A 22303-nucleotide genomic window follows, 5' to 3' on the forward strand; every position below is an offset into this window, starting at 1 on the left:
CCATTAGGTCTAGTCTTAGGTGTGAAAAATTCGTTTTTCCAATGTGTATATAGTTTCTGAGAACAATGTGTAAAGCAGACATGTAATAAATTACATAATGAGTGAATCTATACTCAATATTTTGTATTATTTATTTTCTTTCCTCAGAATCTTGTACGATTTAAATAGTGGAAGGTATAATGTAGTTAAATTTTCGTGCAAATCAGTGGCTATGTTACTCGGAAGCAATACACCATGAGTTAACTTTTCTGATATATATATATATATATATATATATTTATTATTGAAACTACGTTAAAATTCTTACTTCTAAAATTCTATTTCATAAATACTATTTCGAAAATTAAAATTTTGGCACATACATGATAGTGGTTTGACAGTGATGTATTTATCTTGTTCTTTGTAAAATAAAACAATTGAATTATTACAGTGTTTCTTTATTTGCCCACTCACATTTTTACACAGCTTAATAAAAGAACAGTGTACAAATCAGCAATAAATTGCCAGATAAACAACATTAAACAATTTGATATGGAGATAAATATGTTGCGATACGTTTGATATATAATACAAATCACTTACATCTATTGACGATTTTTATTATGTTGAAATAACGATATGCATGTTGGCGAAAAGGACTGTTGCCAAAGCTTCAACTTAGATTTCTACTAACAATGTTATACTATCCATATACAGGGTGTTTAGTTATATATAGGTGTAAAAGCTAAAGGGGTGAATATATAGCTCGTTTACAATCAACGTACAGTTGACCCTATCCGAAAATTAAGTTTCTTAAATAAAAACAATTATGACATAGTGGAAAATCAGAAAATACAAAATTAATTATTGTTTGCTATCTGTTCTTCCAGACTTTTTACTGCTAAAACTTATTTACCTGTCGCATTCCAACGGAAAAGACATTTTTAGGACTGATTATTTTAAACAAGTTGACTGGAAAAACTATTAAAGATTTTACATTTAGTACACTACAGTAGTCTATAATGTACAGTTGGACTACACGCTACATGTTCTTCTATTTCCACACTATGGTTGTCAAGACATTGTCCTGAGTGAAAAGACTACTCACTGTACTTTATGTATTATTTTCTATGTTTTTCTTTTTGATGATACGTGAACAACAGTTTTAATTAAAATAAAGTTACATATCTCGTAATCAATTGAAGCCTCTTCCATAACATCGTAGCAAAGTTAATTTCAGTTTATTCATCCAAGCATTCGATCTTTGTAAAATAATTATTACATTAATAAATACAACCATCAATAATAGGCCTTTTAATTTTTCAATGAATTGTATTTTGTATTAAATTTTTAAAGCACTTTAAGTCATTATTCAAGGTATGTGCTAAATACACTAAAATTTCATTAAAAAAGTTTTTTTTTTTTTTAAATATTGTTAGAAATATTTTTTTCTTAAAATGATGATATATAATTTTTAAATGCTTTTAAAATTATTGCATATAACTAAAACAAAAATTTCTCAATTATACGTGTTGAAATAATAATTATTATTTTGTAAGTGTTTTTAAAATACTGTATTTTATTATGATGTACCGACAAGGGATAATAAAAAATAATGTCGGATTGGCGCGCCAAAATGAAATTCGATTATTTCTATTTTTGAAAATTTAAATAATTCGCATAAATTTTTGTGTATTACGATTTTAACGTGACAGGTATATTTGAGGTAACTCCCATTTTTATTCCACCTGTATATTATACAAATGTTTTATTAGGTAGAGTATTTTTTAACTAAAATTAAAGAGAATTCAATACTTATTTAGTCACCATTTTGATTAATAACGTAACATTCTTGAATGTTATATATCTTTTACGTCAAAACTTATTCCACTGAAATTGTTTTACAAAAAAAAAATAACCTGTAAAATGAAGTTAAATATAAATTCTAGTTATCGGTTTAAATACGTGTCATTTTAAAAAAATATTCATTATAAAATATTATTTTGTTAATTATTAAAAACGCAAATAAATTAAATTTGAAAACATAATACTTTTTGTGCAAGAATGTATAAATACTTCAAGTCATTGCCGCCTTTGGCATGTGATTTAAAAATAAACTTTATAAGCACTCGCTCGGGAGAGGCCATGTTCGGCCGCGTACACCATCCTAAAAATTTGTTTTAAAATAAATAATTACACAATAAAGATCTTTATCTAACATAGAGCTCTGTTAGCTTAGTGCTAAAATGGAACATATGAGCAGAAATGGTGCTAATGTGAGATGCGGCGATGTTCTTTCGGAGGAGTTACAGGCATCTGCATCGTTACAGCTCTGCAAGCAGCCGTGGACGTACCTGATAGAGGAAAAAAGTTCTGTTAGAGCAGAGTTCCCCAAACTTTTTTGTGTCGTAGACCCCTTGCCATGTTTTTCCGTGTTGGATAGACCCCCTACTTACCTGATATTGATTTCCTGTAAATTTCTAACTGTAGTGAAGTTTAGTGTTAAAAACTTAAAGTAAAAACACATGTTAATTTATACATTTATTAATTAAATTTAAATTAAAACTACTCAAAATAAAATGTTGTATCTGTTATATAAAATATACGTAACATTAAGTAAACATAAAATAAACTATAAATAAATTAACATAAGCAATAAGTCAATATTTTTAGTGAGAAGGATGAACCTGATGCTTTAATAATAAGTTATCAACATTTGGCGTCAATTTTGTAAGGGTTAATCTTAAATCTCCTCGGCTAATGATGTCCAGTCTGTGGACCCCTCTTTTCATTTCATGGACCCCCAATTTTTTTTCACTGGCCTAGACCTTTTGCAGGTTGTCATAGACCCCTAGGGGTCGATGTAGACCACTTTGGGAATCACTGTGTTAGAGTATGGAAACATTTTTATAAATAGAGAAGTTCTCTATCCTAATAAAATTAGAACACTATTTGCGTTTGTATGAAAAATGTAAACTACAGATTTTGACAACATCACGCGCGCGGGCGTTTTATTCCGTCTTACTGAGTTCTAAGTCTGAGCTAAAGGAAGATATAAAGAATATATTTTTAATTTTACCTGCCTTATTCTCTCACTAAGCCGTACTGAGCTAAATGAGTTAAAGATATAAAATAGTGATATATAACCCAAGATTGAAAAGATATAAATGACTATTTTCTTGTCAAGGATACATTTTGCCCATATCTAATTCATACACGAATGCTCTTTTTATGATATGATTGGATATACCATTAAAAGCTTTAAAGGCATGAATGTATAGCACATTTGCTAACAATTGTATGTTTCAACCTATCCAGAAGTCAATAGTTCTAGAAGTAATAACGTAAGGATAATGTTCTAAGAAAAAAGAGATTTCAAAGTTCGGATTACTACATACTAAAATTAGTTGTCCCCGCAGACTTTATACAGCCAGAAGTTATTGGCAATTCCAATAAAAATATATTAATAAGTAAGAAAAGAACCAATATTTAGCCACTTCCGCACATGCAGTGGTAGTCGTGCAACAAATTGCACCGCCCGCCAGCCCGCTGATAAATGCGTATGCGGCAAACAATGCGAATTACACAACTGCCACCGTCAAATCACTCAACACGTGTTTCACCCCTCCACGGGGCATCTTCAGGAGTTATGTTACACCGATTAGTGCCAAACACGGTGCACTTTGTTGCACGACTACCACTGCATGTGCGGAAGTTGCTAAATATTGGTCCTTTTCTTACTTAGGGTGGACGTCCGCAAGGTAACGCCTGATTCCATTAAATATATTAATAATTAATAAAATAAATATATTTCACAATGATCATTTTATACAGAGAAATATTTTAAATATATATAAAACCTTTTTTGATGTAATGTACTACGTTATGCTCTGTTAAAGTTTTTATACTTTTAGCCGGTCTATATGAACGGGAGGCTTAACGTACCGGTCGTTGTAATAAAAGCGCCCGCAGTGGGACATGCGAATGATCTCCGTGTCGGTGGTGGCCGTGCCAGAGTCCAGGCCGCAACCTCGCACCGTAATGGTCTCTCCCGTGTCATCTGCAACAGACACAATATTTTTCTTATAACATCTCTAACTCAAACGTATTTAGACATATTAAAAACCACAGACAACCTTACAAATTTATTTTATTTTTAATGCCCTTTATTGTACACGCTGGAAAATATACACATAATGTATAATAGTAAAGAAAAGATATAATGGGTGGTGTTATCACACGAGGCAATTTCTTTCAGACAACCATAATATGGAAACACTAGAGGTATAAATGCCGCGTGTTTATTGTACATATATACTCGTAATAAGAACAGTATAATAAAGAATAAGAAATAAAAACATCAAATTGACTTGGATCGTACTTGCTTCGGAAAGAAAAAAGGAACACAAAAAGAAAAAAATATAATGAAAGGATAAATAAAAACTGAATTTTAAAAAATATTTCAGTATTTTTAAATTTGATTTCATTTACCGAACTAACCTTTCGAAAACAAATATGAAATGAATTTTATACAAATTATATATTTTATTTTGATTTGAAAAACAAAGTACAAATTGAAAAATCTCTTATATACAAAAATAGTGGTAAGGCGTAAAATGCGCTGACCGAAGACCCCGGCGATCTTGATGCAGGAGGTGGCGGGGAACAGGCCGTCCCTGCCCTTGCGGCCGCCCATGCACGGCGACTCCAACATCTGCAGCGAATGGTTATTGTGGAACGGGTCGTCGCACGCCGAGAACCGGCCGTTGAAAGACACGCATTTGAAGCAGTCGATGCTCTGCACTGCGAGTTAAACAAAAAAAGGTCATCATCATTATCATCATCATCATCGTATCACACCGACGCCCACTGCTTGGCTTAGGCCTCCCTCAAAGATCACCACCGTGACTAGTCTTGAGCTGCCTACATCCATATGTCGTCGGTCCACTAAGAAGGTGCTCTTCCCTCTACTCAACCAGCTCGTGTTCGCCGTTTAAATTTAATACGAAAAAAAATTCTATTATTTATATATTTTTTTTCAAAATAATCGTTTCATAATCCATGCATCGTATAAAACCATGACGAGAAATGGGCCAGTTGTTGATCTTTTTCAAAGCGACTATATTTTTGAGATTCAGTGAAAATATGAGTTATCCGTATAGCAGAAAGCTTCGTTATCTTTTTATCCATCTAATAGATTGAGGCGTTATTTTGCGGAAGTCCATCCTAAGTAAGAAAAGGACCGATATACAGCTATTTCGGCCAATGCAATAGTAGTCGTGCAATAAAGTGCACCGCCCGTCAGCCCGCTGATAAATGCGCATGCGGCAAACAATGCGAATTACACAACAACACAGAGGAACTCTATGTTTGGCACTAATCGGTGTAACATTGCTCCTGAAGATGCCTCGTGGAGGGGTAAAACACGTGTTGATTGATTTAGCGGTGGTAGTTGTAATAAATAGTAGTCGCTATTGAAGGACATTATATAGAGCAATATTGTCATTAGTGCAACCATGTTTGAACTCCTTAAACCAGTTGTAAATAGTGGCACGAGATGAAGCTTTATCAAAAGCTATATCTAACCAAAGACTCTCCCGACTCATCTGAAACCGTAAATCAAACAGCGAAATTTTCGTATGGTAAATCTATTTATATATTTATATGCACAACAGGATATTTTTAAGTTACTTACCAGGATAATTTACTTCTTTGTAACTGAAGACTCACCTGCTGTGAACCAGGACGTCAGGAAAACTAACGCGAAGAAAACGCACTGTCTTTGGTATAGCATCACATCCATATTCCGGTTCTGGAACAAAATAGAAATTAAAACATTATAAAACAATTTATGCTGTTCTACATATGTTCCTTCTACTTTTTGCTTTCAGATTTAAAACACCTACTGCAAGAAATAAGAGGCTTATTCCTTGCAAGGAATAAGAGGCTTATTCCTTGCAGTTTGCCGCATACGCGTTTATCAGCGGGCTGGCGGGCGGTGCACTTTGTTGCACGACTACCACTGCATGTGCGGAAGTGACTAAATATTGGTTTCTTACTACTATATTTGGGCCACATGATGGAAAACTCAAAATACAAGCTATTGCAATGTATCCTACAGGCTAAGATTCACAGAAAAATTACGTCAGTAGTTTTAAAAGAGCACCTGTTCGATTTCTAAAAGAATGTCGCACTTTAAGAAGAAAAACGATGGAAATAAAATATATCTAGAAGACGTCATCGGCATATCCTCGGGAATTCTACAGTTTCCATTTATTTTTCATTTTATCTGGGTCCAAGCGGCAATTTATTTAAGAAAATTGTTTTTTAATTAATTGGACATATATACTATACTTTATAGTGGAGTTCATACCTACTAATTAAAAAAAAAATATTTTAAACAGATTTCAAAAAACAAAATCCAGCTTAGTGTTAAAGAATGTCCAAAATTTAACATATTTATAGTTGGCTATGTTTAACGAATAAATTATAATACAAAATATAAACATTATTCTCTACCTAAAATTGATTAAGGCACAGTTAAATTATTAAAATACATCTAGCTGTATATCGTAAAGAAATTTACTTAAAAATGCTCCCCGGTATATAATTTTAATGAGTGTGAATTTATATTAATATCTAGAGCAGTAGATAAAATGCATTTCAAGTTTATATTTGTGTAGGGTGACCATTATTCCGTATTACATTTATAGGACGGTTTAATAATAAATTAATATACACAAATACACATTATACAAAAATAATTTCATGTACTTAATAACTAAAAATAAAGCATATGTTCGCGCTGTAATGTAATTTAATGAGTAGAAGTCATAATTAAATTACATATATCATAAGTATCTAATGATGTGCCTCTTCAATATTCAATTATTTTATTATAGCAAGCCCGAGGATAACAGTGTTAATGAAACAATTTTCAGGTTTAACAAATGACAATTTTGACCACAATTCTCTCCAACAAATAGAAACTTCTTATTTAAAATATTTATACCTTAATGGACATATAAATAAAGGACTAAGGAAATGGTACGGAAAAGCAACAAACCGCCTAAAGTGACTGACATTCCAGAATCTTCTACGTGCTGCATTATTCGAATCACTACACACACAACTCGCGATAGACTCCCGACAACAATTACCGATTGATATTTTATTCATGCGATTTTCTTTTCCTATCTTACAATGCTGAGATTTTCCATTCAACATTTCATATTCCTGAATCTCATTTGTAAATAATTGCAAAGATTCTTTGGTACGCATCTCAGCCTTTAAATATTTTGACAGATTAGAATTTTTTTACATCTATCATTGCTAATAATAGTTTTTTAATAAATAAATAACACTACTATAAAATAAGGAAATATTATTGCAGCTTTTGTGCATATTTAAACGGGATTTTGATCAAAAACATATTAAGATTTTCCAGAGAGAATGGGAAATGAAAAGAAATTACTAAATAGGACGGTCCTTTTGTGTTGTATCGTCATCATCATAAGCGATAAAATGTCCACTGCTAGATATTAACCAGTTCCAACCGATCCTAATGGAAGTCTCCTGGGGGAGATCTATTTGTAATGCGTACAAAAGGAAATATTTCCTGCTTGACACTGTTCAAAATTTAACAATATACAGCGGTAAATTATACCTCTTACAGTCAGGTAAAGCAGTGCCAATAAATACATAGAATACTATTCAATGGTATTAAAACAGTTTGTTGGGTACCCTCTAGACCATGGTTGCACAGACTTATTAAGATTAGGAGCCACTCGGGCAAATCATGAACTGATGGCGGGCCGGCCGCCAGAAGTATAGGTATTTTTCGGACATATTTTTTTTTTGGTTTTATTCTGGAATAGAATTCAATATTTTTGGAATGTACAAGAGTATTATTTTTCCTGTTGGCTGGCCACCAGTATTCGACCGGCGGGCCGCGATCTATGCATCCATGCACTAGACTAACTCCTGTTTAATACACAAAATTATAGATAATACGCTACTTTGCTATTTAAATCATTACAAATTATTAAGAAATGGTTAGGTGACAAATTTAGCAACCAGGAATTATTTCAAGTGTAAAAATTTGATCGTAAAATATTAATTGAACATTGCCTTTACTAATAAATAGAACTACACTAATTTTTATTAGCTATTGTTCACTTAATTTTTGTTTTATTCATAAGAATTTAAAATATCATAGGATAATTTTAAATAAATTAAAATATGAAACCAAGACTGTCCTATGTTGATCAAAAATATGTGCGGAACCTAGTTCAGGAAAGGCTAAATTTAGTGAGGTATTTCGATTATCGAAATATACGTTTTAAAGATATATGTGTTGGATAAATATCGTCACTACTACAAGACGGTTTTGGATAATCTTGAGAAATTCAAACATTCCATTTCTATGCGCATTCGACGCTCTGCCATCTTAAACCAAGTACCTATATATATACATATATATATATATATATATATATACATATTTTATATGTAGGTACTAGATTTATAAGAAATTAGCTCCAGAGCAATATCATAGCTAGAATACCTTGTAAGTTTTTTTTTCTTCAACAGAGATAAAAAAATTACATTATCATTTCTGGCGTAAGACGTCTACTACTAAACTTTGACCCCCCCCCCTCATTGATTTCAAATAAAACCTGTAGTTGCAGTAGCTTACATTGACCTCACAAAACCTTAACAAGGTTGTGAGGTCAATGTAAATGTCCACCTTGTGTGTGAACGACCTAGGCTTCGTTTGCCGGTTAGTGGTCTCCGCTCCAGAACCCTGCGGCCTCATAGCTAACTGTTCTGCGTTCATCAGGAGCTCAATTTGTTTATACTTTACATCAAATTGGACTCTTACAGCATTCTTACGCACTCAAAAATAAGCAAATCAAAAGCTTCTAAAGTGGTCCAAGAGGATCTCCAAGGGTCCAAGAGAGATCGATAGGTCAGGTTAGGGGGTTCATTCGTAAGGGGAGATCCGTAAAGATTTACCTCTTTTTGATATTCAATGTAGGCAGATAATATTTTCAATGAGCTAAGCGACTAACTCGTAATAGGTTACATTGTCCATTTTCCAAAAAACGTAGTGAGATTTGCAAAGCGCCATATTTATAGTTTTTTTTTTTTAAAGAAACTATTTATTTAAAGTATAAACTAGGCCCTAACGCAAATTTCTATAGTTAGAATTAATCTTTATATTTTTGAAGAGTTTAGGAATATGATAGTAATGTAGCAGGGGTTTCACCAGAACCAACAAAATAATTGAAGTTTTCTATGAGAACAATAGTCTGAGGACCTTTGCTGCAAATAACTTAGTTATTAATACTATAAATAAATTAATATTACTAAATTATGTAACAGCTTTGCATGCATATTGCTCAGAGGCAAAAATACCGCGCTGTTATTCTCTAGAAAGATTTATCGCGTAAGAGAGTCATTACTAAAGCTTAAAAAAATAGTAAACACATATCTATTTTAAAACTTATGAAATATACGAAAAAAAGATCAATTGCTCTGATGTCTATTCATAAAGCAGGAATTTGACGTTTGTATAATCTGGTAAGCATTAATTTTGGCGCGAATTCAAACGGAAATGTAAACAAGATGGCCGCGTTTTCAACATATTCCTGTTTATCTATCCGTATACATTTCAAACAATTTTAGCCTCTATTCTTTACGCGATAAGGTTATTAATCTAACGAAATTTTACGAAAATAAATCCGTCATGGGCTAAAGCCATGTTTTTGATGCATAAATCACTAGTGTGCAATCCACTTTTATGTGTTAAAATTAACACGTAATATTTAAGTTTACGATTTTTTTATGATACATGACAAATAAAACAAATATTAATTTTTTCGAATAGACTTTACTTCAAATATACAATTTTTTACCTGGCAAGAAATTCGATAGTTACTCTATTAACGCCAATTTTCCAATTATTCAAGAGGTTAATATTCTATTTTGAACAAATGATGCATGTATAATTTTAAAAGATGTACATTCATCCTCTTCCTTATTTTATTTTCCGGACTGCTGCTGTTCCAAATAGCATTTGCAAATTCCGCGAATTCGAGGCGACAAGGCGCAGAGGGCGCCTAGCAGGGATCCGTAGGCGGCCCAACCTTCTGGACCCTCCTCATCAACCCTCTCCTGGAGGAGGTGGTAAAGACCGGGACACGCTGCCAGGCGTTCGCAGATGACATCGTGCTGGTCTTCTCGGGGCAGAAGGCTCAGGACATCTCGAGTCGGGCCAACGCTGTTCTCGCCCATGTTCATGAACGGGGAGTCAAAAACAAGCTGAGATTTGCACCACACAAAACAAAGGTGATGGTGCTAACCAAGAAGCTGAAGTACGAATACCCATTACTGAACATGAGGGGTGAGCCGCTTGGCCTGACTGGGGAAGTCCGGATACTAGGCCTCACAGTTGACGATAGGCTCACGTTCAACACACATGTGAAGAACGTGAGCAAGAAGGCTCAGGGCCCCTATCGTCAGTTGTGCAGGGCTGCAAAGGTATCTTGGGGTCTGAACTCAGAGGTGATCAGAATGATGTATCTGGTGGTACTGGAGCCGATCATTTTGTATGCAGCGAGTGCATGGGCGCCGGCGGCTAGGAAGCTGCTGGTCCGCAGGCAGTTGGGCGAGTTGGTGTGGAGTTCTCCTGTCTGGGGGAAAGTGCGGAGGAAGTCCGACTTGCCACCGCGGCTGCCGATCTGGTAATTTATACCGACGGCAGCCGCATAGAGGACAAGGTGGGCGATCTCCGTCATGCGGGACGCCGCAGAGTTGCATACAAAGAAACTCAAGTTCTTCTGCACTGTATACCAGGCAGAGCTGCTGGCTCTAGCGGAAGCAACGGGGTACGCGGCCAGCGGGTCCGCGCAGTCATACGCCATAATGAGCGACTCGCGGTCCGCCCTCGAAACTGTCGCAAGATCAGACACCCTCCATCCTTTAGCGTTCAGAGTGAAAGAAAATGTTATGAAAGTGAGAGAAAAAGGGAAGGATGTAAGATTATATTGGGTGAAAGCGCACGCGGGGACGGAGGGAAATGAGAAGGCGGACCAGTTAGCCAAGGACGCGGCCCTGAAGAGTAAGAGAAGACCTGAATATGAGAGATGCCCCATTTCATTCGTCAAGCGACAACTGAGATTGGAGTCGCTCGACGAATGGAACAGGAGGTATATGGATGGAACGACGGCTTCAGTAACGAGGACATTTTTCCCGGACGCCATTTCAGCCTACCGCGTGCTCCGCAGTATCTAGGGACGCGGTCTCGGCCCAGCTCTTCACGGGGCACGGGGGGTTCTCTGAGTACCTCCACAGGTTCAAGCTCAAGAAGGACCCCTCGTGCTTCTGTGAACCGGGCGTGGACCAGACCGTGATCCACCTTGTTGCCCAGTGTCCAGCATTCGGGGGACTCCGGCTCGAATTCGAGTGCCGGTCTGGCGTTAAAATCAGGGAGGAGACAATAGCCTCCCTGATAGGCCGAAAGGAAACTAGGGAAGAATTCCTCTCATGCTGCAAGAAAATAATTAAAAAAGTTATACAAAAAGATAAAAATTTAAATAGACAATAAGAAAAAAGGTGATATAATGTAACTCAAATAAATTGTGATAAAAATGTAAATGAAAGAAAAAAGATAAAATGTAACAAGTAATGAGGGAGGAATGATAGGACACAGAGCAAAAATAGAATGAAAGATTATGTGAAGAATGAAAGTAGAGAATGAAAATACAAAATTATGTGAAAAAAATTAAATTGCCAATAAAGACCCTGTCCCACCTAAGAAAGGGGTACGAGAGGCCCCCAATAGCGGGGGCCATAAAAAAAAGAGGGCGCCTAGCCTTCTTTTAAGGAAGCAAAGCTCTTGGTCTGCCGAGGAAGGTCGATTGGGAGGTCGCCGAGCTTCCTTCAGCAGACGCTCCATGCTTCCTTTTATCGCATCCCTCACTACTGAAGATCGTTACTTTTGTAAAGTTTGTGGCGTACTATGTTACACCATCTGCGCCGATCTTCGGCGGTGTGTATTGCTTCTGTCGCTGTATCGAGCGTGGTTTGGCCTGATGGGACAAGCTCATGGGGTTGCTGTCTATACACTTCGTACATCTCATAAATGCAACAGTTACACTTTTTATGCACTCAAACCAAAACAGAGTCTCGTTTCTGTTTGGCACTGAAATGTTTGCTCTAAAAACGGTTTCTAGAAAACAGCCGGATATAATTTATTTATTTTTGGCACACCGATACCCTTACAATATATACGCTATTTTAACCAATACCCAAGGTAACCAACTTAGCTCCACAAAATGCATATCTGAAGTGGGCGGAGCAAATCGCTCTAGGAACCGACTGTCTTTGGACCACGAGCTGATGACACGGCAGTGGCAGGCCACCCACAAAGTAGACCGACGACATAATCATCGTTTCTATCTTTTGGGAGGCCCATGCATTGCATTGGGAGTCTATCAGCAGTCATGATTATGAGTGTGATGATGTACAGACACAGAGTATAAAAAGAAGTCAGAGTAAAAAAAAAGTATAAACGCAAACGACGACTTCTACCAAGCAACTGTGGTCATCATGTAACAAGATGCTAGTAATGGACCTACAAACATATTACACATTACTTAAAATACATAATACTTATAAACTAAATATTATCACACACTATCGTAATCCACAAACTACACAGTTAAAATATTAAATACAGGTTGGTTGCTTATAAGTATAAAAGCTTTATAGGAGTGAATGTATAGCTCATTTGCTGACAATCAATAGGATATAGGTACACCTATATCCTAAAATCATTCAGAAATATTTACGTTATGATAACACAGTAAAAAAGATTGATGTCACTGCAGACTTTGTATTGTCGCGTTCCAATGGAAAAAATGTTTTCGGAAGTAAACACTTTATACAGATTGATTGGAAATAGGTGTAAATGTTTTAAAACTAACCTATAATATATCACCCTGTACTTACATGTCCAAAGACATGTAGAAGTATACATCACTACTTGTCATTGTAGTACAAATAGTACAAGACAAATATATTGTACTTTGTGTATTGTGTATTGGGCAACTTGTTCCTAGTGGAACAAGTTGCCCGTGTCACTATCACTTTGTCGGATTATAAAAGGCTAACAGAGACTACTTCTCACTGCAGTATTTTGTAGTACAATATATTTGTCTTGTACTATTTGTAGTATAGCCTATACAGTAAATAATTTGTCAATAAACCTAGTAACAAAAAATTTTTTATTCCCGATTCTCTAACAATCGTAAACACCGAATGTGAGAGGTACTCGGTGTGAAAAAAATGTAAGAATTGAATGAAAAAAAAATTTTTTTTTTCAAATTAGGAGAAGAATATGACATATGGCGGAAAGAATAGAACCCTATATTATCATCGTCATCATTTATTCCTATGTCCCCAAGATAGGGCAGAGAGCACCCACAGTATGTAACCATCCCGAGCAGTCTTGAGCCTCGCGCTTTACTTCGCTCCACGTCATTCAAACTGCCTTCACTTCTGCAGTGATCGTCCGCCGCCAAGTTTGCTTTGGGCGGCCACGTCTACGCTTTCCTTGAGGATTCCATTCTAGGGCTTGCCTCGGTATGTGATCAAGGTCCCTTCGCAGCATGTGGCCTATCTCGTTCCGCGCTTGATCTCTATATAACAGAGATAAAATCCAAGTAGAAAGAAGAAGCTGATGAACTGTAAATGCACACCTTCAAAACTTTTAAACCCATAACTAAATTCTGTATATCACTAAAACTTTTTGATTTCGATCAACAATCGAATATGTAATAAAAAAAGTATATATAATGAGATCGTAAATTCTATTTTGAAACGTACCATTTTAAATCTTACGCGTTCGGTTAACATTCTGAGAATTGAAAATAGAACATGCTATTGGTTTTTATTGTTTTGGAGAACAAGGTAACTCTACCATAGAGCCATCTATTTTTGGCCTATTTAGACATAAATACTCTATCGTTGTGATAATAATATTGCCAAGAATAATCACCAAAATCATCATCATCATTATCATGTCAGCCGTTAAACACCCACTGCAAGGCACTTCCATGATCTCGACTATGTCAATCCATCTAATATTGGCCTATGCATGTGGTTATAGTAAAAAAAATCTTTAATAACACGTATTAGACCAGATGTAACTATAGTATGGAAGGCGTGTTCTGACTGAGCTCTTTGTTTGCTAAAACATTCATCTGATGTCATAAACCTAAAGCAGATGGTTCGATTAATATTTTAATTAAATTCATTGTGCCGCTCTTTATTGTCATTGAAAAATACTGTACACCCTTTGACATAACATATTTGAGAATATGTCACTTTTAGCACTTCGATTCAAGGTTGCCTTGGGGAAAATACTTCGACTATTTAGTGAACTTTATAGTGAATTTTTTTACCTGGCATACACTGCTGATCTAGTGACAATTGTAGCTTCCACAGATGCAAGGGTGTAGGCCCTTGGCCTAATACCTCTGTTTGGGTGCCTCGCTTATCGAGAATGATGGGATGCGACCAGAGTTTCTTAGGCTATGTAGAAAAATTGTGGTAAACGTAATAAAAAGAAATAAAAGTCAACAATCTAATAAAAACGTAAATAAAATAAAACGAATGTAAGAAAGAAAGACGTGATGGATAAAAGGCATCGGAAAAGAGGGAAAATGGAATGAAAGAGCAAGACAGATGAAATGTAGAATGAAAGATCTTAAGACGCATAGACGAAGAGCGCAAAAATTAAAATATAAGTGATAAAATTTATTAAAAAGAAATAAAAGTCTCTAGCCCATAAATAACTCAGGGGTACGAGAGGCCGCAAATAGCGGGGACCGTTAAAAAAATCTCTGTTTAAAAGCGAAGCTTGGACTCCCTGGGTAGCCATGGCTCGAGCCACATACTACAATTTTTTAGAATTAAAAGACTGCCAAGCTATTCGATCGCTTAGGCGGGCGATTAATAGGGTGATTAGGCTCAAGGTCCCCCATCAGGATACCTCGGCCTGGGCATCCACTCGTAGATAATACTCGTTTAACATTTCAATTCATTCAAGAGAGCCGAAACTCGGCTTTGTCTTTTACTATTACCTGGCTAATATAACACTTCGGAAAGCGCTGGGACAAGTAACGGCGGAGACTTCAGCAGTGCTTGTATCTAGAAAGATCGGATTTTAGCTACCTCCGATCACTCTAGATGAACCTATCTCAATTCCGTCGAGGTCGATTGGTTTTAGAACGACTATGTCGATAGAGTACCCATAGTCGACACAATCTCAGTACATACAGGATATTTAATTGTAGGAGTAAAAGATTTAAAGCGGTAAAGGTATATCTCATTTGACAGCATAAAGCTTTAAAATTTTTACACTGTTTCTTATAGTGATCACTCTAAAATATATCACATTGTTTTATTTTTTCTATTGGAATATGAAAAACTGATTATACTAGACTTCTAGTAGTATAAATTCTGAAAGTAAATAATAAAAAAGTAAAATGCGTAGTAACCAAATTTCAAAAGTGCTTTTTACACTATATGATACGGTGTACTAAAGATTAATTCACATAAAATGTGCTATACATTCATCCTTTTAATGATTTAATACCTGTAACCAAGTAGCCTGCATGCATTTTAAATATTTTGTGTTTAAAAGTATTTGGTATTTTACTTCGGGCTTCATTCATCCGTAAGCTTATAGACTCGAGGATCTATGGAGCGGGTTATGCTCGAGATTGCTCTACAAGATCTGGTCCAAAATGAGGTCTGGTGGACAGGCAAGTTGAAGTGGCAGTTTTTCCACAAAGACCACAAAACCGATGGCTTATGAGTCCTTAAAATTCTGCAGTGAAGACCGGCAAGCGTAGCACAGGACGTCCACCCACAGATACTTAAGGACGACTTCATAGAAAGACGATGGATGCAGACAGCTTCATACCCATCTTATTGGCCATCTTATTCCTACGGCTCGAATGATAATGATAAAAAGTATTATCAAATAATATTATATAAAATTTCAATGTATGTTAAATCTGTTAATAAATAACGATGTTCATACTAAGAAACTAACAAAATTGACAGTAATTTTTAATTCTCTCCATTGATAACAAAATCTAAAATACGCGTTCATTGCGATATGAATTGTTCAGCAATACTTTGCATTTTTTGTTTTTGTCAAACTAAATCAATCGTAAAATTTAATTCAACTCCAGAATTATTATTACAGATATACATAAGCTTGTAATATGAATTTATAGCTCAACTTATTACGTACAACATTAGTTCTTACGTACCTGTTCGTTATAAGTTATCAACACTTCACTAACAGCAATCAATACACTTTACAAAAAGTAATCGAAACTTAATCATTGCCAATGTATTGAAAGAAATACAATGTTTAAATGCATGAAACAAACTCTACAATCTAATCGCAGTACGTTATACAAATGTATAAAATTATGAATCTAATTTAAATCAGTGCCTTGATCAAATAACGATAGGGTGCAGAAGTATTACAGTGAAGATATCGACTGAAAGCTCCTCGAGCTCGAAGCTTTTCCTCTAATGCTGCCAGTAACATAAGCTTTATTTTTCCGTGAACAATGGTAAACTTTCCAATAAAATCCAATTTTCTTTATTGCAATAAATATTAGTAAATTATTAATTATTAAATGCAAATGGTTAATATAATTAATTAACATTAGTACGAAAGTAACTTTATTTACCGATAACTGTTTTTTTTAAATAATAAATCAAATTATTTAATTAAATTTGTATACTAATAATAATTTAAAACTACCAATGTATTGATAAAATATATCGGTATACAAAAGCTTACAATGGTGCTAAAATTGATCGAATAATTCCTGAGATATCGAAAGAGAGGATGGCAGTTCTTTCTTACTTTTTGTCAATATTCCATCATCTGTCAAGTGTCAGTAATAATTGTTTATATATATTATAGCAAAACAAAGAATTTCTACATATTTCATACATAAATCAAGCCGTCCATTAAATTCTATCACAAACTTTGTAGTTCAATGTCTTTTTAATAAAAAGACAGAAAATGAACAATGAAATAAGTTTTCAATGTGATTATTGCAAAAAATGTTTCAGGATGAAATCTAATCTAATATCACATATAAAGAACCATAATAATTACAAATCATATGCATGCATTATATGCAACAAGTCATATCACATTCGCAGTAAACTTGAAGCACATCTGAATAGCCATAAAGAAGAAAAGCCATACCAATGCAATATATGTTGCAAAACATACAAGCACATATATAATTTTAATTCACATAAGAAGCTTCATAGTAATGGCAGATGTTTTCTTTGTGAAAAATGTAGCAAAACATTTACTAATAAATATAGTTTAAATAGGCATATAATTACACATAGTGGAAATAAACTATATGAATGTGATACATGTTTTAAAAAGTTCTACCAGAGAACTCACCTGACTGTCCATTCTGCTGTACACAATAATTTAAAACTTTTTTTATGTGATATCTGTGGAAAAGGATTCAAAAGAAAAGATACCTTAGTAACACATTTAAATTATCACAGATCCTATAAAAATAACATGGAATATTTTAATGGCATCCCTTTTAAAGAAAGAATACATTTAAATGTGTCTGATAGCCCTACCATTATACAAGACATAAATATACTTAAATTAGAAACAAATGACTATAATAATACTGCAAACTATGAAGTAAGTGAAGAGGAGAAAGAAAATATACATAAATTCAAATATGAACATATAGAATTTAATTTTGGTCCTCTGAACACTGAAGGATTGATACTGGATATGAAATCAAACACATCATTAGACTGTAACCCTAACCAACATCTAAATAAGAACATAGACACACAGAGAAATTTAAAAGTATTAACAAATATTAAAGAGACTAGGCCATATAAATGTGTGAAATGTGACAAGAAATATAAAAATAAAAAATCACTAACACTACACATAAAATTGCACTCAATAAATACTGCACATATTTGCAATATATGCTCAAAAATGTTTACAATTAGAAAGAAATATGAGGAACACAAATTAAGCCACTCTGGCATAAAACTATTTTCATGTACAATATGTGAGAGAAAATTTTCAGCAAAACACTCTTTAGAGACACATTTAAATAGTCATAATGGAATTAAACCTTTTCAATGTGCTCTTTGCGGAATGAGGTTTGTTGTTTTTTATGATAATGTTCACCGTAAGATAAAGGTGTTTTACTTTCTATAAGAGATTCCAGAGCCCTGTTAATTTACTAAAAATGACCACTGGGATGGATTGGAATATGAAGGAATCTCAAATTGGGCTTATGAGATTCCTACATATTCTTCCCCAAGACAATATCTGGTGTGCAAATTTCTCCTATGTAACCAAACAATTACAAAATTATTGATTGAAATATACCATTACAACGAAGATATCTTTAATTCTAGATTCTAAAATAATTTTTTTCTGGATCAAATGGAGCTCTTCTGGCATTCTTCATGAGTTATATTGTCACTGAAAATTATTCTGAGTGGATAATAATGACAAATAAATGAAGATTAAACATATTAGACTCTTTGAAAAATATCAATGAGTCTAATTTGTTTTATCTTCATTAGAGTATATTTAAAAAAATATATTGATGTAAATACTTTATAATATTCCTGTTGTTAGGACCTTTCAAAGTAGTGTTCCCAACCTTTTTTGTTCCTTGCCCCAACTAAGCCTTCCTAAAATTCTTACGCCCCCCTATATACACACATCATTTCAATATTAAAGCAATGGGATTAAACTAGTTTTGAGTCAATTTTCGAATTACCCCTCATTAACAATCAAATTGCCCTCCTGTGGGGAGTGGGCTCATGCTGTGATGATACACTGTTTTAAAGAAAAGAGTATGAGCTATTATACAGACTTCAAGTCCAATCTGCTTTCTTCTTTTCAGCTGATGGATGCCTATTGCAATGCATAGGCTTATCTCAAAGATTACTACCAATCTGATTCAGTTAGTGTTAAACATTTTACTAAATGGTTCACTCTATCATATACAGGGTATTACCTGTCAAATGAGCTATTCACACCTTCAAAGTTTTTACACATATTTCTAATCACCCTGTATGATATGAGCACTCATAGATTTGTTACCTTAATTTAGTTTTCTATTACAATGCAAGAGGCCAATAAGTTCTGGCAGTACAAAAACTGCAGGAACAGATAGCAAGTAATTATTATTGACTTTTTTATTGTATATTAAAATTATTATTTTATTATGTAATAAACCGAATTTTAAAAAATGGTTTTACCTACTAGATTACCTTATGAAATTTTTATTACTGCAACCATTGATTTTGAGATATGGTGTACCATATGATAACTGTCAGCAAATGAGCTATACATTCACCCCTTAAAGGTTTTTCACTAATTTTCAATAACCCTTTATATATGTGGTGTATATTTCTTAATTTCGTATATATTTTATAAAATTGAAATTTTGGTAAAAGAAGTATTGAAAATTTTGTAACCAGTAATTCCATTTGTAGGTTCACCAAGAAGAGCTCATTGAACCGACATTCTCACATCCACAGCGGAGTGAAGCCATATGTATGCAGAACATGCAACAAGTCATTTGCCCAGAAGATTCAGTGTACCAACCATGAGGCCACACATACTGGTTTTAAACCTCACCTGTGTTCTGAGTGTGGCAAGACTTTTAGTAGAAAAGATGCTTTAGCTACCCATATTAAAATTCATTATAAATCAATAAAAAAATTATGATGAAACATATCTGTTTTATATACTAGACAATATAGTCCAGGTTGCAGTCACTGGATTGCTACAATAACTTGTCAGTAGAACATCTTAGGTGAAGGCTTATATCTAACCATGGGTGTCTATCTGCAAACCAGAAAAAAACTTACCTCTGGGGTTGACTAGTAATTACTTTTAAGGCTTTGATGTAAGCATAAAGGTTTTATTAAACAAATAATTATATTATTTGTATTCACCTTCATCATTTCAACCATAGGATGTCCACTGGTTTACAGACCTCATAGATATCTAATAGAAGTGCTTGGAACCAGCTTGAATCTAGTGTTTTCAGTCAACCTTAATGAGATGGTTTACCCAACTTTCAGGTTGATGTCCTACACTGTGCTTGCTGGTGTGTGATCTCCATGCCAGATTAACAATTCCAGTGTTCTGTGCTAAATGACCAGCTTACTGCTATTTTAACTTGCCGTTGGTTTGATTGTATGTATTGTGTTAAGATAAGGAAAATTAGTGCAAATACAGAAGTAGAATTAAACTGTAAATCATTCACTGAGCAACATTAAGAGGAAGTATTTAAGTTGAATCTTAATACAGTAAAAATTTATATTCAGTTGTTATTTATGTAAGTTTTAGTATTTTATGGTGAGTTTCTAGTATAAATGTTTTGGCAGTAGTAGTCTTAATAGTCTCTTACTAAAGAATAATGTTACGGGTTTGAAAATAATTTCTTTTTTTCAATAATAAACGAAAAGTAGTTTCAATTCAAAAATATTATTTATTATAAACAATGTTGCTTCATTTAAACATAAAAACAAATATATTTTAATAAATTTGTAAATGGTCCAACAGTTGTCACATTATTGGTATACATTCAAACTTACATATATTAACAACAATTTTCTTATTTCCTATGTCTAATATGTCATAAGGTTTATACAGTTTTAGTACAAAGTTACTAGTTATCACACAGTTACTGTTTACATGGCACATATTAATTAATAAAAGATATTCATCATTGTTTATATCTTTAGCGTCTATTGAGTAGCAGCCGAATTTAAAATGAACATTTTTAATGCGAAAAAGGATGTGTTCACTTTTAGGTATGATGAAATTTGAATTTTTTGCCAGGAATTTCTCATGGTGCCACAATGATACATTGATGTTCTGTTTTTTTAATAAGTTAGCAAGTCTATATGCCAGTCCACCTTTTTCATACTTTATACTTTTTTTCTTTTTAACCTTAGTTGAGGTGTCTGTTATACAAGTTATTTCTTGAGGCATTGGTAAATCTTTCGTTTTGGTGATTGAATTAGATATCTCTATATCATCACTAGATTTTGAGTTGTTTTGCGGTGTTATGGTTTCACATTCGCTTATTGATTGTTGAGAAGTGCTCTCTGAACTAAAATTACTTTCAAAGTATGATTGAACTTTTTTCATAAGATCTAATTGAGATTTTGGTTTAACATGTGCCATTTTTTCACTACTACATAAGATTGTTGCTGTTTGTTGTTCAAAATCATTCTTCAAATACTTTGTTTGTGATTGTTCATTTGTATAATTAGAGTTTGATTTTAAAGTATCATTTTTATTAATATTAAATTCATTATTGCAATTTTGAGGCACCTTGTTATTTTTCATATCAGTATTTTGAAAAAGTTGTTCACAAAAAAGTTTCTTTTTAACTTTAGGCGATACTGATCGAGAATGACGCTTACACAATAATATAGGGCTAGTTTTCTCATTATCTTTTTCAACTTGTGTTTTAATTGTTAATATGGGTGAAAGAGCTGTGTGGACATTATTTTTAAGAGTATTTAAACACTGAGATGTTAGTATAGGGCTTCTTGAAGATTTCATACTAAACTTAGAACTCAATATGGGTGATTTATTATTGTTTACTTCATTTCTTTGTTCTGGCATACTAATATAGGTAATGTTTAAATTAGATAGGTTTTCTTGTTGTTTTTTCCTACGTTTTCTCTTCCGATGGTGGGAACTTGCGCTGTTTTGATAATTTATTTTATTGGATCCATTTTCATCACTGGCATCACTGGAGGACCAGCGTATGTCATCACAGTAATCTTGGGAATCGAGCTGATGAAACTTTTCTATAAAGAGATTCTCTTTAAGTTTCTTTATTTTGTTTGTACACTGATTTCGTTGAAACATTATTTACACCAAATGATTTAGTTCGTCAAAATGGTTTATTTAATAAATATACAAGTCAAAATTTAAATTTATATTAAGTCACAACTTGTTTATTTCTGTAAACTACAATAACATATGTTATTTTTCTTGTTAAGTTGGCAGCACCTACGACTGGGCAGTTCAAACGTGCTGTTTTTTCTTATTTTTATTTAACAGTTCGATTTTTAAAGAAAATTGTAACTAAAAATTCTTAATTATTAGAATAGATTAATATATGTTCTAAAATATGATATGAGTATTCAGCTCAAGGTCTTGTAAAAATATAAT

General features: G+C 33.8%; 3 protein-coding genes across 3 annotated transcripts; 1 reads left to right on the forward strand and 2 right to left on the reverse strand.

Annotated features, from left to right (window-relative positions):
* Positions 1-1524: 1524 nt before the first annotated feature.
* Positions 1525-16548, reverse strand: LOC137926322 (uncharacterized). Its single transcript, XM_068769924.1, has 5 exons — positions 16332-16548; positions 5710-5791; positions 4606-4782; positions 3925-4039; positions 1525-2333 (listed from the first exon to the last, which is right to left on the reverse strand). Exons 2-5 carry the CDS (start codon positions 5780-5782, stop codon positions 2210-2212), a joined length of 489 nt encoding a protein of 162 aa, XP_068626025.1. The 5' UTR covers positions 5783-5791; positions 16332-16548; the 3' UTR covers positions 1525-2209.
* A 1013-nt stretch (positions 16549-17561) lies between these two features.
* Positions 17562-19831, forward strand: LOC137926120 (gastrula zinc finger protein XlCGF64.1-like). Its single transcript, XM_068769648.1, has 2 exons — positions 17562-18243; positions 19597-19831. The coding sequence occupies exons 1-2, from the start codon at positions 17630-17632 to the stop codon at positions 19829-19831; spliced, it is 849 nt and encodes a 282-aa protein (XP_068625749.1). The 5' UTR covers positions 17562-17629.
* An 842-nt stretch (positions 19832-20673) lies between these two features.
* LOC137926337 (putative uncharacterized protein DDB_G0274405) lies at positions 20674-22086 on the reverse strand. Its single transcript, XM_068769941.1, has one exon. It carries the CDS (start codon positions 21995-21997, stop codon positions 20678-20680), a length of 1320 nt encoding a protein of 439 aa, XP_068626042.1. The 5' UTR covers positions 21998-22086; the 3' UTR covers positions 20674-20677.
* Between the last annotated feature and the right edge of the window lie 217 nt (positions 22087-22303).

Source organism: Battus philenor, unplaced genomic scaffold (genome assembly GCF_028537555.1).
Source record: "Battus philenor isolate CCGP_79_NKW_IND1 unplaced genomic scaffold, ilBatPhil1.0.hap1 SCAF_29, whole genome shotgun sequence".
Lineage (NCBI taxonomy): Eukaryota > Metazoa > Arthropoda > Insecta > Lepidoptera > Papilionidae > Battus > Battus philenor.